Source organism: Mangifera indica, chromosome 6 (assembly GCF_011075055.1).
Source record: "Mangifera indica cultivar Alphonso chromosome 6, CATAS_Mindica_2.1, whole genome shotgun sequence".
Classification (NCBI taxonomy): Eukaryota; Viridiplantae; Streptophyta; class Magnoliopsida; order Sapindales; family Anacardiaceae; genus Mangifera; species Mangifera indica.
In genome coordinates, this window is record NC_058142.1 from 18,093,040 (window position 1) to 18,112,119 (window position 19,080).

The window sequence follows — 19,080 nt, forward strand, 5'->3', positions numbered from 1 at the left end:
AACCATGACTCCGAATAATAAATTTAAATCATCAATTCGAATCATGAATTTGAATTGAATCGAACTATAAATTTAAACCATTGATTCAAGCTTTAAAATTAAACCAAATTCAAACAGAATTGAGTTGAACCATTTTTCATTTGAGTTGAACTCAGACCAAACTTTTTGGTTCGATCAATTCAAATTAAACAATTTTCTATTCGAAACAAACTTAATTCAAGATTTGTTTAGACTCATTTGGTTTGTATCCACCCCTAAAACAAAGGGTTATTTATTCGTCCAATTATTAAAAGCATAGAGTTTTATAATACCAAGTCTCTATCATTTATTGGAATAAGAGGTAAAGTTAAATTCAATTTGAATTGAACTCCAATAAGATCTACTTAAGATTAATTTAAATCTAAAGAGTTGGCTCAAAATATGTTTGAGATTGACAAATTAAATTTTGAATTTAATTAAAAAATAATTTAACTTTGAATTTTACTATAGCCAGTTGGAATTTGGATATTTGAATTGATTCAAATTCAACTTATTTATAAAAACAAATTTAATTTTTAATTTAAATTTATCTATTCGATTCGAATTTAAACAACTTAGGGTGAATTCATTTATGAGAAGACAGTAACTTCTGTTAGTAGAAGGTGAAAAATCGTACTGTAACTTCTGTTCCATATGTTCCATTTTCGCATTTAAACATAATTCTATGTTTTTTATACTTTTTCCTTTGCATTTAGGGATATGGTGCAGCTTGTGAAGGACTACTAGGATCCAAAGCATCAACTTTTCACAGCCTCCATCTCTGATAAGAGCAAGCATCGAATCAGCAAAAGCATAGTAACTGAAGTAAATTTTAGTAGAATTTATTTGTTTGATGAGTCGACTTAGGTGGCCTGAAATAGTAAAATGAGGTGAAGGCACAGATATTTCATAAAAAGACGTCAAAATTTCTGCAGAAAAACATTCTTACTTCAGAAAGAGAGAATTAGATATCCTTAGAAATGAAATCTGTAAACATCTTTTATATACTGAAATTACTGAATGAGTTCTGTGTTTCCACATCAGGTATGTCTGGGCCATCGGAACTCAAGCGAGTGACACTATTCAATCACTGTCTGCTCCACACACATACACAAAGAAAGAGCTTTACCGAGCGGCCTCTGATGCTATCATTGCATGTTTAAAGATTGTTGAAGAAATCTGCAGGCAAAGTTTCTAAGAGATGCTTAAAGACTGGAGAAGGCATCAATGGAACAAGATTTGACTTGGAGAAAGTATGAATCGAATTCATAATGAGGATCATTCCAAAAAGCATCTCGGTTAACTTCACAATGTTGAGAATATTGACATCGACCTTGTGTTACTGAAATCATGTTGATTATAATTCTTATTTGTTGTTGTTTTGATACTATCTGCCAATCGTTCAACCAGCCTGAAATTTGCATCCGAAACCTTGCAAATGGATATAGTCACCAAATCTGATTTTAATTAAAGGCCAATGGACTGTTTCCCGCCCATGTTTTAATGCAAATATAAATACGTGCTCGTAGGGTTTTAAAAATTTAAACATTTATTTGTTGTGTCATTTTTGTTAAAATTTGTTATTAATTATAAGGGTAAAATTGTTATTTAACCTATAATATAAAAAAACTAAAATTTTATCTTATTCTCTTTTGATTGTAACTAAAAATTTTCTTTATTCAAAAGTTTGAAAAGTTATTTTTTTCCTCTAAGGTTTCATTCTTTCCCTTATTTCTGGTGACGTTCTCCAGCTAACCTTCCATCTATCGACACTCTCTTACATCTCAGTCGATGACATGGCCATTATTCTCTTGCCACCAATGCGACAAATCATCTAGATCTGTCGCTTGATAAATGCGTTTCTTCCCACCATCTTAATTCATTTGTGGTTGAAGAACGATTCAAATTTGAATGGATCAACATTAGAAGATTTGTTTGATGCCAATTTGTCAATTGGACGAAGAAGATTCATTTGCATCTAACCGAAGAGACAAAGATGATGAATCGTCTTCGATTTTTCATCAAATAAAGACAATTTATCTTCGTCTGAAAAAATTGGTCTGGTGGAAAGGTTGATGACAGGAGAAGAAGATGGTAGGAAGGTTGACCGACAGCGGAAACAACATCTAATTGTTGGAGAAGAAAGAAAAAAAATCTAAAGAGAATACAACTTTTCAAAGTTTAATTATGGAAAAAAATATTAGTTTTTAAATTTAAGGGAGAAATTATATAAAATTTTAGGGTTTAGTGGTAAAAAAACAATTTTACTCTTGCTTTTAGTAAAAAATTTTAATAGAAGTTAACCCGTAAATGAGTATTTAGATTTTTGAAACTTTGTAACTATGTTTTTATCTTTAATATAAATTTGAGTGGAAAATATTAATTAAATGTAATTTAAATATTGTATTAGTTATTAAATAAATAAAACTATTTTAATATTATTTTAATATTTATTTAGATATTTCATTAGTTCAGTCGCTCAACTTGTAAAAACTTGGGTCGATCATTCAGCTAATCTAAAAACATTGTTTGTTTGTGAACAAAATAATAATGTAAAATCTAAAATCAATTGTGAAAAAAAAAATCATAAATTCATCAAAATAATTCTATATAAAATTATAAATTTAGTCAATTAATTGGAAATGCATTTATGGTTATTAACAACTACCAAAATTTTTTTCGAAAATGTTGAAAATTTTGACAATAATGGATATGTTAATTGTTTTTACAAGAGGCAGAAACTGTAACTTGCTTGAACTGGATAACGCTGTCACTTAGAACTTGTGAACTCTGAGACACTGTTCAAAGTACAAGCTTTCAAGACATGAACTTGTATTTCTCTGTCCAATGGCTATTTCAGTTTCTCTGCATTATCTCTCTCGCTCTTTCTTCTCCAATTCCCAGGTTCATTTCTCTTTCTCTCTCTCTTTATATTATTTTATATCCGCATCGATGTTTAGCCTTTGTAATTGTTTTGCTTTGTATGTGCGCAATAGCTGAACTTGACGCATAAAAATGGTCACTATGGATGGTCAGAGAGACCCAGTTGCTGTTTCAGTAATAACTCCAAGAACAAACTCAGGCCCGTCAAAGCTTCTGTAGAGTCTCCTCCTTTTCCACTCTTTCAACCTCCCAAAGTTGAAGAATCAGATCCTGATGGGGTAATTTTTTACCTTTTTCTGTTTAATTTTTACCCTTTCGACTTTGCTTAAGTTTAATAATCAGTCAAGCTTAGGATAGTGCAATTTATAACAAGCTTGTTTAAAGCGTTATATTTTGCTTGAAGATAGTTTAAGTTTGGTGTCGTTTCTAAGAGTTGAAATTATAGAAAACTGAGAAAAATGACTTCTTAAATTTTTTTTTTCAATTTATATTCATTTTTAGGAATGTATCTGCAAAATTGTTTTTGAAAGCAATGAATTTTCTTGTATTCCTTGTTTCTGAATTTAATGCTTTTTGTTTTTGGTAAATAGTTGGAACCAGCAGACCCTGATTTCTATAAGATAGGTTATGTTCGAAGTATGAGAGCTTATGGAATTGAATTCAAAGAAGGGCCTGATGGATTTGGAGTGTATGCTTCTAAAGATGTTGAACCACGTCGTTGCGCTAGAGTGAGTTACATTGCTTGCAGATGAACAAATATAATTGATGGAACTATATATAACTATGCTATTGCATTAGGTATCATGATTGGTGTTTCTCGTTGTCATTATGATCCTAATATCTGATTTTTCCTTATGTATGGATGATTGTTCACTTGACTGCACAGGTAGTCATGGAAATACCTCTAGAATTGATGATAACCATAAGGCAGAAACTCCCATGGATGTTTTTCCCAGATATAGTGCCAATAGGCCATCCAATATTTGATATCATTAACTCAACTAACCCAGAGGTAACTTTGATTATTCTTTAAAATTAAAGATAAGCTCTTAACCTTATTTCAATTGCATCAGTATGTATTACTATTTAAGTTTGGTCCTTAACTTTTGTGCTTCCCACAGTAACTTCAATTTGGTTGTCTACCTTAAACACTGATTGAATTTTAAACAGTTGAATGCCCTTTCATTTGTGCTTATGATGTGCATCTCTTTATGGCAGACAGATTGGGACCTTAGGTTGGCCTGCCTTCTTCTGTATGCATTTGACCGGCAGGATAACTTTTGGCAACTATATGGTGATTTCTTACCTTGTGCAGAAGAGTGCACCAGCTTGCTTCTAGCAACTGAGGTGACTAAATGCTTAAAAGAGTAAGCATGCTGTTTAGCAAAAATGTACAATGTATTCATTAAAATCCAATCATTTCATCATATTTCCTTTTGTCATTCTAAAAGCCCCTTTTTTATTTTATTCATTTATTTATTTGGAGTCAATTTCATCTAGTTATTGTAACTACTTTTTACTTTACTGTCATAGGAAGAAACATAACATTAGTTCTTGTGCTCATTGCTTTTTGTGTGCAATAGGAGGATCTTTTGGAGCTGCAGGATCCAAATCTTGCATCAACAATGAGAAAACAACAGCAAAGAGCATTAGAATTTTGGGAAAAGAACTGGGTAGGAAGAAATTCGATTTCATACAATTTAAACACTCTGATCATCCCATTGTGTTTATTTACTCCAATATTCCGCTTTAACAATGAAATTCTTTTTGTGTGTTAACCTTACTCAGCACAGTGGTGTTCCACTCAAGATAAAGCGACTTGCTCGTGATCCTAAGAGATTTATGTGGGCAATGAGTATTGTCCAGTCACCGTGCATTAACATGCAAATCAGGATTGGTGCTCTAGTACAAGATTCAAATATGCTAATCCCTTATGCTGGTAAACAATTTTCATTACATTCTAAACATATTATGTGATGGCTTGCCAGTACTGATATATAATCGTTTTCATCATTTTGCAGACATGCTAAACCATTCATTTCAGCCAAATTGTTTTTTCCATTGGCGGTTTAAGGACCGCATGCTTGAAGTGATGATAAATGCTGGACAGCGGGTTAAAAAAGGAGAAGAGGTCAATATCATACTTTCCTAAATTTTTTGCATATTAGTGCCTTACATTTATTTGTATAAGTATATTCATGTAATGAATGGAGGAAATGGTACAAAACTTAAATTATATGCCAATATTTTATGTACCATGAATCCGTTGTACGGTATGTATTCATTTATAGTCTTACTGGATTGGCAAATACCAATTCTGGATACGGTGAAGCCCTGTATGTAGTGGTGAGTCTTGTAGAATTAGGTTACGTTTGACCTGAAAAACAAGCTGATGATGCCTTTTGCCAATCAAGGCAAACATGAATCATGCCTTCTGCCGCATTTTTCTATTACCTGGATGCTGTTATTTAAGCGATATTCTTTTAATGTTTTATAACTCCTTGAATTCAAAACTTAAATCCTGGTATGACGCCATGTATACCACTGTTTCAACAAGCTTTGTAGATTATATATTATTACTTTTTTCTTTTTCTTTCTGGCCTCAAACATGTTATTGTTCTCAATAAAGTAATTATGTACAGAGAATTTCAGTAATAGAGTCTGGTTACAAAGGTTTCAATTCTTCCTTGATCTATACTGCATAAAATAAATTATTGTTGGAAGTGTTGCTTGACTGGTCATCTACCTAGAATTGGTCAGTTATTTTCATTATTTGATATAATTTTATTTTCTCTCATATGCTGATTCACTCCCTTGTGCTTAGGATAAGATACTTATTTTGATAGCGCGAGCTTCTGGAAGTGATCTCTTTGATTTCAATTGTTTTCTTTCTCTTTTTTACAGATGACTGTCAGTTACATGAATGGACAGATGAAAAACATGTTTATGCAAAGATATGGCTTTTCATCACCTGTGGTAATTTGCTTTCTGCTTCGATCATTAAAAAAGATATTTCCTTAACCGTTTAAAACTGAACCTTATTCACTATTACAGTTTGTTCTTTCAAATAGATTTTTCTTTGGTCATTCAGCGAGATAGTCCAAATTCATAAATAATGATATTCACCTTGTTTAAGAAATAGCATTGTATGTCATGGTAAATCTAAGAGATTGTTTGGTTTTGAAAAGTAACCATCCTTCGTGTGATCTAGTTGTCCTGGACATTATCGATTCTTGTTTGCGATTGTCAGTTGAACAAATTCTCTGATATTTTCAACCTAAACAAATCTGTCAAAGTTACTTGCATTTCAATTTTCGAAATCCTACTAACTTCCTTGTTCTTACATTTCTGTTTAAATTTGATATTAAACTCGTAATTCTTCTTGAATTAACGCATTGGTATATTTCACTTGTAAAACTGCAGAATCCTTGGGATGTAATCCAGTTTTCTGGCAACGTGCACATTCATTTGGATTCTTTTTTGTCAGTTTTCAACATAGCTGGCCTTCCTGAAGAATATCACCATAACAGCATGTGTTCTATGATTATTAACCACAATCCAGCTATAGTATTTGACCATCACAATCTAATAATTTTGCTGCAGGTCGGCTAGCAAGCAATGGAGATAGTTTTGTTGATGGAGCTGTCATCGCTGCAGCAAGAACATTGCCCACTTGGTCAGATGGTGATGTACCCCTGATCCCAAGCTTGGAAAAGAAAGCTGCAAAGGAATTACAGGAAGAATGCCAACGGATGTTAGCAGAATTCCCCACCACTTCTAAACAAGACCAGAAAGTACTAGGTAATGCTGTTATGCTTGTCTTGTATTTCTTTTACAACGAGATGTTAGTATAAGTTTTCGAGTCCAGTGAGAGCCTGTTAGAAGTTAAAACTCTGTTGTTGGCTTGTTTTTTCTATGTAAGTGAAACATTCTGGTCTCATAACCCAATCAATTGTTAAGATATTGTCTATTTTGGATACATAATGACTCTAATACCATTTGTAATATCACAGACACACATGGACTTTGTGTCCAAAATAGACAATAACTTGATAGTAGATCGGGTCATTAGACTGGGAGATTACAGTAAGTTCTTCAATCAAACGATTACTTTTAACTCTGATTTTTTTTTCCTTATTCTACCCACCAACAGATTCTATGCCTGAACCCAGGAGGACCCTGGAGGCTGCAATCGAGTAACTACTCCTGAAATGCTTTTTTAAAGTGACAATCCAGACCCATCTTAGAGATTTATTTGGCAAAAATATGGAATTATGCAGGTATCGATTGCACAGGAAACCATTCATAGAGAAGGTCATCAAGGCATTGGATATTTATCAAGATCGAATATTGTATTAATCATGAAGATCCAATTTTACAGGATCTCGGAAAGTTTTGATTAGTAACTAAAACCATCATTAGGTGAAATTTTTTCTGTTTGATGTAGAATTCCATGTTAATTAATCTGAGTGGTAGACTTTAATGTTCATTGCTGGACTGTATTGGATTCAATTGGCAAACTAAGAGGTTTCTAGAGAGTAATTTGTACCATGAAAGCAAAAATAAGGAAACAAGCAGTGTTTGCACAATCTCTTCACTTTTTTACAAACATGAAACATGTATATGCACAATTATGATACGAATACTTAGATATACTCCCTGAGTTCACAAATACATTAAATATTATAATATCAATAAAATTATGTGTAATTAGTTTTGAATATTTAATTAGATATCTAAATAAAGTATTATTATATGAATGAATATTATTTTATCTTTAATTTAAAATTATTTAATCACATGATATCAAATTATTTGAATATTTAATTAGATATTTAAAATTGAGTTCTTATAACATTGCTCGAATGATATAAATACGAAATGTATCAACCTGAACAACAGGGGAGGTAGACATAATTATATAGCACTTTTGAAATTAGGATCTAATAGATTCTCACCTGCAGAATTCAGTCAAAATACAGCAAACAACCCAGCCAACAACTAGCACAAAGCAACTAGTACTGAATATACTGGTTATTATTTATAAATTCAGGAGGATTATGGCCTGTACCTGCTCACTGTTACAACCAGGACTACATGAAAGAATGAGTCGAAATGGAAATTGAATAGTTCTGACAACCCGAAGAGTTGGGGCCTGCCCTTTCAGCCGAAGACAGCCCACAGCCCAAAACAATCTCCTCCTTCTTTTCTCACCTTCTCAGCTGCCTATAATGTCCTTGTCATAGTAAACTTTACCCCCTTCACACCTGACAGGTCTATGTGCCATTATTCATGCCCCAATTTTCAGCAATGGTCCCCACAACATTCTTCATGATATAAAATTACTGACAACCTAACGCAACTCATCAAAAGAAGGGTATTTCTTATTTTTGACTATATATATTTTTGTTTCTTCTTTTAGTTTATTACAACTTGTTTTGGTCAATTAAATTAAGATTGAGAGTTGAATTATTGGACTAAAATATGGGAAATTGAATGTACTATGGATGCTAGCAACCAAAAAGGTTTTAAAAAAAAAAGTGGTTGAAGATAATGAAATGGAAGCTATGCATGAATTGTAACAGCTCGTGGGTCGGGCCGGCCATTGTGCACAATTTTTTTAAAAATTTATTAGTTATTTTAAAAAATTTATTATTACATAGGGAATTCAAATAATTTACTTAGAGAATCCAAAAGTATTCACTAATGTTATGAAAAATTAAAAAGTATAAATAAATTTATTATTAATTTATGGAAAAACCAAAAGATGATGTGGGGAATCAAAAGTGCTAATAAATTAAAAAGTAATAATTCCTAATTTTTTCTTCACTTTCCCTTTGCCCATCATCGATTGACGTAACTGGAGATTAAATGACAAGCATCATTTGGATCTGGATGATACTCATCGTCTTTCATAGGACGATAGAACATTATTCATTCTCTAGCTAACAATTGTTGTTCAGAGGACGACCTCTGGATAAATACGACTCTACCGTTGGTTAGCCATTGCCAAAAAAATTGGTTGGATTTCAAGGGGAAAAATGAATTTTTTTAAATTTAATTCAAGAAAAAATATTATCTTTTCATATTAAAAGAAAAAAAAGATAAAATTTAAATTATTTTAATATTATTAATAAAATGATAAATTTATCTCTTAATATAATAAAAAAATATTTAAACTTTTTATTTATCATAAATATATATTTAAATTTTTTATTTATTATAAATATATATTTATTATTTTAACAAAACTAGAGGGGAGGGGGGAAGAATGCCCCTTCCCCTTATATTTTTACTTAAAATATATTTTTTTTATAAGTTAGAGGATAAAGTCGAATCTTTTAATTAATTTTATTGGGTAAGTCAAAGGATAAGATAAGTTGAAGATAAGGTTGAGGAGATTCTCAGCCAATTACATTTCTCTTCATCTTTCTCGGACATTATATTATTTTTTATACTCAGATTCAATAAATTCCTTATGAAAAAAATTTAGCATTTTTCTCAACCTCTCTTAGCATTATTGCTCGTTCCTATCTGTTTGCTACAAGCTAGACTACGTTCATTCAGGGTTTGCTCTTAAAAACTTTAACTTTGATAGTTGTTTGTTGTGTGTCTTTCTCTTTTTGTTTTTATTATTAATAAGCCATGCTTTTATTCTCAGTGTAAAGCTAGATTTTGTCTATTAAGCTTCTCTCAAAAATCTACTGAATTTTTGTGTGTGTGTCTGTACAGGTATTTATCGGCAATGGCTGAGGAGATAGTAACGAGTACTGCCGCGCAACTTGCATCAGAAGCTACAGTGTCGGCATGTGATTTGTTTAAACAGCATATATCATATGTGTTCAAGTACCAGAGCTACATCAACGACCTGAAAAAACTAGTTGAGGATCTCAGAAATAAAAAAGAAACAGTGGAGAAACCTGTAGAGTTAGCTGAAAGACAGGGTGAAGAGATTTATAAAACTGTTAAGAAATGGTTGAGTGATGTAGATGAGTTTACTGAAAGGGTAGCAAAAGCCATCATTGAGGATGAAGATAAAGCAGACAAGGGCAGCTGTTTAAAATTGAAGTCATGTCCTAATTTGATTCAACGTTACAAGCTTGGAAAGGAAGCAGTGAAAGCTGCAGTGAGTGGGGCCGATCTGTTAGGGAATGGCAACTTCAGTAGTGTTTCCTACCGTCCTGCTCTACGGAGGACAGAATCCATGTATGTCAGAGGCTACGAGGCCTTTGATTCCAGAGAGCAAGTTTTGCAAGAAATTTTGGACACGTTGAAGGATGTTAATGTTAACATGGTCGGGGTGCATGGGATGGGAGGTGTGGGCAAAACTACACTGGTAAAAAAAGTAGCTTGGCAGGTGAAGGAAGACAAGTTATTTCATGAGGTGGCCATTGCTGAGGTAACACAAACCCCAGACTACAAAAAAATTCAAGAAAAACTTGCTTCCGATTTAGGCTTGGAATTTTCGCAGGGGAGTGAATATCATAGAGCTAGTCAACTACGTTCCACGATAAAGAAGGAGAAGAGTTTACTTATAATACTGGATAATATCTGGACAAAACTTGATTTGGATGCAATTGGAATTCCTTTTGGGGATGCTGAGAAAGGAGGAAAAGATGATCTTTTTCGGGATGCTCAGAAAGAAAGAAAAGATGATCTTTTTGGGGATGCTCAGAAAGAAAGAAAAGATGATGAGATCAGGCGATGCACAATATTGTTAACTTCTAGATATCATGATGTATTAAGCAAAGATATGAAGACTCAGAAGAATATCTTTGTTCGTCCTATATCTAAAGATGATGCATGGAATTTGTTTCGGAAGATTGTGGGTGATTCTGCAGAAAGCTCTGATTTTCATCCTCTAGCAGATGAGTTTGTTACAAAATGTGCAGGTTTACCGGTTGCAATCTCAACAATTGCAAATACATTGAAAAATGAGAGTCTTCCGTTTTGGAAGGATGCCTTGGTTAGACTTAAAAGGTCTACTCCAAGACATATTCCATCTATGGAAGAAAGTGTGTATTCTACTATAGAGCTGAGTTACAATTTTCTGAAAATTGAGGAAGCTAAATCGCTATTTCTTCTTTGTGCTCTAAAAGATGCTGGTAGTAGCATGTCCATTGATGACCTCTTAAAACACAGTATGGGTTTGAATTTGTTTAAAGATGTATATACATTGGAAGAAGGAAGGAATAGATTGAACAGTTTGATAGATTATCTCAAAGCTTATTGTTTGTTGTTGGATGGTGACAATGACCATGCAGTTAAAATGCATGATATTATTCATGATGTTGCTGTATCGATTGCTTCAACAGAGCAATTCATGTTTAATATTCAAAATGTCATTGGCTTGAATGAAGTACTGAGGGAGGAAATACCAAAAGATTCAATTGCTATTTCTCTGCCCTATAGAGATATTTATGACAAGCTTCCTCAACGGTTAGAATTTCCCAAACTAAAGTTGTTCTTCCTATTGATGAAAAATCACTCACTACAAATCCCAGATGCTTTTTTCGAAGAAATGAAAGAACTCAAAGTTTTAAATCTTACCGGATTTCAATTCTTTTCATTACCTTCATCCCTTTCTTCCTTAAAAAACCTTAAAACACTTTGTTTGCATGCTTGCATGTTGGAGGATTTAAGAATTTTAGGAGAGCTAAGTAAACTAGAAATCCTTAGCTTCTTGGGGTCTGATATTAAACAGTTGCCTGCTGAAATCGGACAATTGACTCAACTGAAGATGTTAGATTTGAGCAATTGTATAAACCTTAAATACGTTGCACCACAAGTCATCTCCTGCTTGTCTCAATTAGAAGAATTATATATGGGCAATTGCTTCGTTCAATGGGAAGTTGAAGGAGTGGATAATCAAAGACGAAGAAATGCTAGCCTTGAAGAGTTAAAGCAGTTGTCGAACCTAACAACTTTACATCTTCATGTTCAGGATGCTCGAGGTATGCCACAAGACTTTTTCTTTGAGAAATTGAAAAGTTATCATTTATTTATTGGAGATAAATGGAAGTGGTCTGATAAATATTACAGTTCAACTTCAAGAACATTCAAATTGAAGATAAGTGATAATGTTTATTTGGGCCAAGTAATTAAAAGTTTGTTGGAGATGACTGAAGATCTCTTTCTTGAGGAAATGAATGGAGTTAGATATGTTGTTTATGAACTGAATGCGGATGGTTTTCCACATTTAAAGCATCTGCATGTAGAGGACGGTCTTGATATTTTGTATATCATTAACTCAGTTGCTCGGAAAGTAGCCTTTCCCAAGTTGGAGTCCTTGATCCTCTATAATTTGATTAAATTGGAGAAGATATGTCATGGTCAACTTAATCCAATGTCTTTTAGCAAATTAAGGATCATAAAAATAGAAAAGTGTGATAGATTGGAGTATTTATTTGCATCTTTCATGGCAAAAAACCTTATGCAACTACAAGAAATTGAAGTGACTTATTGTAAGAACCTAAAAGAGCTTTTTGGTGAAGAAAGTGATAACCGTGGTGATGAAATTGAAACAAATAATAGGATGGAGTTCAATCAATTGTGTTCATTGGCACTACAATGCTTGCCCAAATTCATTATGATCGATTCTACCATGGCGGTATGTTTTGTATTTTTCATTTTTTATTTTCTTTTGATATAAAAAGGTCTATTCTTGTTAGTTCATAAGTTATGTTTAAGGGCAATGTTTGTTTCTACAGGTTGTCTTTCCAAGATTGGAGAACTTGAAACTGCGTTCAATTAATATTGAGAATACATGGCTTGATCGACCTCTATTAATATTTTCTTATAGTCATTGCTTAAAAAGCTTAAGCATTGAGGAGTGTCATGGCTTAAATTATTTGTTTTCCTCTGCTATGGTCAAAAGTCTTAATGAACTCCAAAAGTTGGTCATAAGCAATTGTAAGTCAATAGAAGTAATAGTTGATTCAAAAGGGGTACAAGGAGAAGAAACGATAATGGATATGAGTTTTCCTAAATTGTTGCACATGAAGCTTGAACATTTGCCAAAACTCACAAATTTTGGCATCGGGAATTTAATTGAATTCCCCTCCTTAAAAGAACTTCACATTGAGGGATGCTATAACTTGAAGACATTCTTGTGCAAATCTTCTCATCTAGACACTGTGAACGAAGAAGGAGAAGTGAATTTGGAAAACTACTCTATGAATATAAATTCTCTCTTTGACGAAAAGGTAATTTAGTTTATTCCTTTTACTATAAGTTAATGTTGCTTATTTCCTTCAAAATGTTTTATGGGTTTTGAGAACAGATCAGTCTGACACAATATTTTGATAGCTTCCTTGTTGTGAGCTTGTGGGTCTTTTGTACACAAAATATTAACATTATGAATTGTTTGCTACAGGTTGCTTTTCCCAGCTTGGAGGAGATGGTGCTTTCACACTTGTATAACTTGCAGCTGATATGGCACAACCAAAAACTCCATGGGGAATCCTTTTGCAAACTAAAAGTAGTGAGAGTCTTATTCTGTGATAAGTTATTGACTATTGTTCCATCTAATACTCAAGGAAATCTGAGCTTTCGCTATCTAAAGGAATTGACTGTTGTGGCTTGTCGGAGTATGAAAAGTCTCTTTCCAGTTTCTACCGCTACTAGTCTCGTGCAACTTGAAAGTCTAGATATACATTTTTGTGGGTTGGAGAAAATTGTTTCTGAGGAGGAAGTTATGGGAGCCCCTACATTCTTGTTTCCACAATTAAAATCTTTCTACCTTTTCCATTTAAAGGAGCTCAAATATTTCTACCCGCAGTTGCATACAATAGAGTGGCCGATGCTAAGCCGTTGGGGTCTGTCTGGTTGCAAAAAGATAAAAGTTCATGATTTTGAATTTTCTAGCTTCCAAGAAAGAGACGAGGAGAAGCAACCTCCTATTTTTTATTTGGAAAAGGTATTACTTTGCTTTTATCCAAATTGATTTAATATCACACTGATTTAGTATGATAAGTGTGCAACCCAAAAGACAAGCACAAGAGGTGAAGGAACTCAATATCGAAGAGTTCCTTCAATATTGAAGTGGGATGTCAATTGGGCCAAACAATACAATACTCCAACTCAAAATTAAGATTTAAATTAAATGTTTGTCAACTTCAGTTTCCAAAATTAATGTTTCTATTCCAATTAAAATAAACTGACGAATACTCTTCCTTCGGCATGATAATAATAAATTTATTTTTCTCTTTGAATCTATCCAGTTAATAGATCAATTAAATGTTTCAGTTGCGAGATATTATTTATTTTGTTGATTAAAATTTTTGTTCATTTATGTAATTCTTGTTTCAAGTGTATTCTTATTTAATTTATAAATTTTAAATGTATATATATAAAAAGTAATCAGCTGGAGAAAGTAAGTTAGTGAGTGATTTGAGTTGCCCAAATTATAAACCAATTTCTTATTTCTTGTATTAGTAACTGACTCATAAAAGTGGATAAGACTTTGGCCTTGTATTTTTCTATTTACAACAATATTATTTTCATTTTTTCCAGATAAATTTCTAGATGTATATAAATTAGATATGAGTTGCCCAAAGTTAGATATGTTTTTCCTTATAATTAGATGTATATAAATTTCTAGTTACTTATTTGTGTGTTGCTGTGCACTTGTTGATGACTTAATGCTTACACCTATTTATTTACTTTTCATGATTTTTAGGTCATACCAAATTTGGAAGTGCTGGATTTATACGCTGATGACTTTGGATTGGCATTCCTTCACAGTAATCTAGCTGAGAGGCTTGGCAAGCTTAAACATCTTTGGTTGAGTTACTTTGATGATGAATCTGGTTCTTCTCTGGTCAATTTCCTTCAAAAATTAAATTGTTTGGAATCACTATATATTGCTGATAATAGTTCAAAAGAGCTATTCCCTTACAAGCAAGGACATTTATGGAAACAAGATTTTCGAGGGGACTCATTTCTTCAGAATCTTCAAAAGTTATCTGTAATTGGATGTGATTGTTTGACAATTTTAATGCCATCTTCAACATCTTTCAAAAATCTTAAAAATTTATTCATATACTGGTGCAATGGATTAGACAAGGTACTAACATGTGAAGCAGCCTAAACTCTTGTAAATATCACGGCATTGGATATAAGAGAGTGTAAGTTAGTGACAGGAGTAGTGGCAGGTGAGGGAGACCAAGAAGAAGAGATTGTTTTTGGCCAATTAAAAACTTTGGAGCTTTCCTGTTTGTCAAGCCTCACTTCCTTTTGTTCAGCCAATTATTCCTTCAAATTCCCTTGTTTGGAGCAAGTTGTTGTGAGTCAATGCCCAAAAATGAAAATATTTTCTCAAGGAGCATTAAGCACACCATTACTAAAGAAAATAGAGTTGACAGAAGAATATAATCATCAAGAATTTTTTTGGGAGGATGATCTCAATTCTACCATCCAGCAAATATTTACAAAGATGGTACTTACTCTTTCACAAAATTTTTGTTTTTTATCCATTTATAGTATTTTTGTTGATATAGAATTTAAATATTACTAATAAAAAATATGTTTATTTTTAATCATTATAATTTCCATTTTACCATATAGATTAATGCAAAGTTGCCAAAGTCATGATTATACGAGCATTATCTTCTATAAACTAGGATGAAAGGTTGTCAAACTCGTCTTTCAATTTGTTAATTCCATGAATCTCATTTGACTAATGACATACACAAATCAATTGCATGCTAAGCAAGTTTAAAAAACAAGGAAGATGCTTGTTCAAAATTTTTGCTAAGTTAGTTTTTCAACAATTATTTTGTGTTCTAGTTCAGATTTTGGTTTTTTCAATATGCTGTGTAAGAGTCATTATAATTTAATATTTTTTGTTTCATAGGTTGGCTACCGTAACTTTGAACATTTGACACTCTCTGAATTTCCCAATATGAAAGAAAAAATATGGAATGGTCAGTTACCAAACAACTTTTTCGAGAATTTAAAGTCTTTGGTGGTGGATAAATTTTTAGATATATCAACTGGTATTTCATCCAATGTGTTACGCTGCTTCAAAAATCTGGAATTGTTGAAAGTAAAAAGTTGTCAGTCACTAGAACAAGTGTTTGATTTGGAGGAAAGTCATCAAGAAATTTCAGGCTTACAGAAATTGAAATCATTGAAAATTAACAATTGCAACAGCTTGAGATCCATATTTACTCCAGCTATACTGTTGGGTCTTGTTCAACTCCAAGAGGTAAAGGTGAAAAACTGTGCATTAATTGAAGAAATCATCAAAAAGGAAGAGGAAAAGGATGGAGTGAGTGATAAAATTATAATTCCTCAATTAAACTCTGTTATGCTTGAGTCATTGCCTAGCTTGACAAGCTTCTATTCTGGAAGAAATATTTTGGAATGTCCTCCCTTGGAAACTATTATCATTAAGGACTGTCAAAAGGTCCAAATGAAGGAGTTCAATATTCATCTTGCTGCATTTTTCACTGAAAGGGTGAGCTTGTTTCAGTTCTTATTACAGGATAAGTTAATTTTATTAGAATGTTGTTCAATAATACAGATATTTTATGTGCATGCAGGTTGAAATTCCCGCCTTGGGATCATCTTCTTGCTTCCAGAATTTAACAATCTTGCACATCGGTGGCTTTGAACATTTAAAATATTTATTCCCATCTTCCATGTTGAAAAGTTTTTTCAAACTGAGGGTGCTTGAGATATCTAATTGTATGTTTATGGAAAAAGTGATTGATGAAGATGAAGGGAGAGCAAGAACAATGTTGTTTCCGAAATTATACCAGCTGAAGCTAAGAGATCTTCCAAAACTCACAACATTTTGCAATTCCACTGCAAGTTTTGTAGAAATGTCCTCCTTGTTCAAACTCCGGATTGACAATTGCCTTGGTATTCAAACATTCATATCCAGTTCTAGATGTGGTGATATGACATCATCAAGCAAAGATCCTGAAGGAATGAATGCAAAGGAGGACTACCCACGTGCTATCTCTTTTTGATAAGAAGGTGATCCGTCCCTTTATTTTCTTTTCAAGCTTATCTCAACCTTCATATCTAATTTATAATTTTTTATGATACTAATAATAGCTTGTTATATTGTACTTGTAATTGTAATTTGAAATCCTCAGGTAAGGCTCCCTTGTTTGGAGAAATTGAAAGTCACCTATACTGATCAATTGGTAAAATTATGGGACAATCAAGTCTCTTTGGATTCATTTGGAAAATTAATTAGTGTGACTGTAAGATTTTGTAAAAAACTTGGAAGTGTTTTTCCATCTAACATGTTCGGGAGTCACCAAAAGCTAAAATTTTTGGAAGTGCAAAACTGTGATTTGGTTGAAGAGATATTTGAAGTACTCGAGAAAAGCTCTGGCATGGTGGAGGAAATTCTTGCCGAGGAGGAAACTATCCCTAGGTTTGTGTTTTCTAAATTAACCCGGTTGAATCTACAGATGCTACCAAGTCTCAAAAGTTTCTACCCGGAGAAACATATTTCAGAATGGCCAGATTTAGAAGTGTTGAAGGTGCATGGATGTAATAACGTGAAGATCATTGCTTCAGAATCATTGAGCATCCGAGGGAGTAATGGAGACAGTCAACAAACACTGTTTTTTGTTTACAAGGTATGAGCATCGAGTACTCAATTAAATCATGTCCACAATTTAATAGGTAGATGGCAATGCTACTAATTTTGCAAAATTTTGACTCTGTTTTTAACTTATTTTATCTTATTTCTTAAAAGATTATTATTGTTATTATTATTAGTAATACGGAATTTTTCTTATTGGACAACATTATCATCATTATCATTCTGGATATAGTAAGACCCAAATATCACAGATCTCAGCATATATATTGCTACCCAGCGAAATTAATCGTCTTTCCTTTTTTGGTTAAACACTCTTTTTGTGATTTACTGATTTTCTAGGATGCATTCCCTAGCTTGGTAGAACTAGAATTATGTGAAATGCCCAGGCTATTGCATCTGTGGAGGGGAAATTTTCAGCCTTGCAATGCTTTTCAAAATCTCAAGACTCTGAAAGTGTCAGAATGTGACAGTTTAGAAAATTCCTGTTTCTCAATGTTGTCTCTCCAGAATTTAAAAACTTTGCAAGTTTCTAAGTGTGATGGGTTGAGATATTTACTGACCCCCTCAAAAGCTAAAACTCTGAATCAACTTAAAAGAATGAATGTATCAGATTGCAAATCAATGGTGGAAATTATAACACATTTGGGAGATGTAGTAGAGAATTCAATTGTTTTCGGCAAACTGGATTGTTTGGAACTTCACTGTTTGTCCAGCCTTAAAAGCTTTTGTGGTGGGGATTATTCTTTTGAATTTCCATTCTTGGAAAAAGTAATAGTCAGGGAATGCTGGGAGATGGAGACTTTTTGTCATGGAGTTTTAAGCACGCCAAATCTCCAAAGACTACAGTTGACAGATGGAGGAGAGGACGCAGTAGAAGAATGTTGGGAAGGCAACCTTAATTCCACCATACAATATTTGTTCAAAAATATGGTAATATGATTGACTCACCAAAATACATCATGCATTTCTGTTGTTTGATGAATTAAATTGATTGAATTCATGTTTTCTTTTAATTTCTTAATCAAATCAGCTATGCTTTATGATTACAGAATGTGCAGTACTCCAAAGAAGATTGAAGTCATTCCTTTAATGGTGTGTGATATACCACAGCTCCGTTTCCTCCAGGTGAAGAGGGACTCTGTTTCTACTATCTCAACTGATTTTATCTTCACATTTTGTTGAAAGTGGAATGCCCTCTGTATATACATTTTTTCTGTTGTTGTAGATGAATTTGTTTTATGTATGCCAATTTCTACAAGTTGCCAAACATTTTGGGCAAACAAGACACAATATGCAGTTTGTTTACTTCAGTGTGTATGCTTTATTGAATTCTTTCTCCCAGGAACAACAATGATTATAAAGTCAAATGGGGGATATTTAATGATCTTCACTTCAGGCTAAAGCTATCCATGCGATAAGCTTGGTACAATTTAGTTGTGGTTTCTGTTGTCATGAAACTTCTTCTCTCAGAGCTCATACCAAAAAGGTAATCAACTATGTCATCAATTGCTAATATGTGCCGTCTACATATAGGTCAACCATAAATATAGGTAAAAGACTATTTATATACTAACTCGGTCTATTCTTAAGATTTTGTTTATTTTGAACAC

At 32.9% G+C, this 19,080-nt stretch overlaps 3 protein-coding genes across 6 annotated transcripts in view; all 3 read left to right on the forward strand.

Annotated features, from left to right (window-relative positions):
• The window catches only part of LOC123218541 (probable disease resistance protein At4g27220), a 36,735-nt gene extending 17,875 nt beyond the window's left edge, over positions 1 to 18,860 (forward strand). Inside the window, exons 1-9 of one of the 3 annotated variants that reach the window (XM_044640024.1) lie at positions 9,346 to 9,469; positions 9,634 to 12,511; positions 12,612 to 13,106; positions 13,277 to 13,819; positions 15,758 to 16,363; positions 16,449 to 16,887; positions 17,010 to 17,504; positions 17,810 to 18,400; positions 18,520 to 18,860. In XM_044640024.1, coding sequence (XP_044495959.1) covers positions 9,647 to 12,511; positions 12,612 to 13,106; positions 13,277 to 13,819; positions 15,758 to 16,363; positions 16,449 to 16,880 — 4,941 coding nt within the window. In that variant the 5' untranslated portion in view covers positions 9,346 to 9,469; positions 9,634 to 9,646 and the 3' untranslated portion in view covers positions 16,881 to 16,887; positions 17,010 to 17,504; positions 17,810 to 18,400; positions 18,520 to 18,860. Of the gene's footprint in view, positions 1 to 9,340; positions 9,470 to 9,633; positions 12,512 to 12,611; positions 13,107 to 13,276; positions 13,820 to 14,581; positions 15,161 to 15,757; positions 16,364 to 16,448; positions 16,888 to 17,009; positions 18,401 to 18,519 lie in introns of those variants that run through there. The other 2 variants (XM_044640025.1, XM_044640026.1) reach the window with 2 other exon arrangements.
• The window catches only part of LOC123218540, a 76,141-nt gene that overhangs the window by 1,978 nt on the left and 55,083 nt on the right, over positions 1 to 19,080 (forward strand). The gene's annotated exons all lie outside the window — the stretch shown is intronic.
• On the forward strand, positions 2,820 to 7,490 carry LOC123218548 (protein PLASTID TRANSCRIPTIONALLY ACTIVE 14-like). Of its 2 annotated transcripts, XM_044640032.1 has the most exons (13): positions 2,821 to 2,922; positions 3,015 to 3,179; positions 3,492 to 3,629; positions 3,788 to 3,913; positions 4,120 to 4,248; positions 4,485 to 4,574; positions 4,690 to 4,840; positions 4,923 to 5,032; positions 5,806 to 5,877; positions 6,325 to 6,430; positions 6,505 to 6,702; positions 7,055 to 7,097; positions 7,182 to 7,490. In XM_044640032.1, the coding sequence occupies exons 1-13, from the start codon at positions 2,866 to 2,868 to the stop codon at positions 7,258 to 7,260; spliced, it is 1,464 nt and encodes a 487-aa protein (XP_044495967.1). In that variant the 5' UTR covers positions 2,821 to 2,865; the 3' UTR covers positions 7,261 to 7,490. The 2 variants fall into 2 exon arrangements, with proteins under 2 accessions (XP_044495968.1, XP_044495967.1); XM_044640033.1 differs by lacking the exon at positions 3,788 to 3,913 and having other exon boundaries at positions 2,820 to 2,922.

What these genes read in the sequence shown, in the direction of transcription:
- LOC123218548 (XM_044640032.1), top strand. Translation starts at nt 2,866, where the DNA reads ATGGCTATTTCAGTTTCTCTGCATTATCTCTCTCGCTCTTTCTTCTCC. An exon ending in ATGGCTTTTCATCACCTGTG is followed by an intron (nt 5,878 to 6,324) that starts GTAATTTGCTTT and finishes GTAAAACTGCAG; the next exon opens with AATCCTTGGGATGTAATCCA. An exon ending in ACCCTGGAGGCTGCAATCGA is followed by an intron (nt 7,098 to 7,181) that starts GTAACTACTCCT and finishes GGAATTATGCAG; the next exon opens with GTATCGATTGCACAGGAAAC.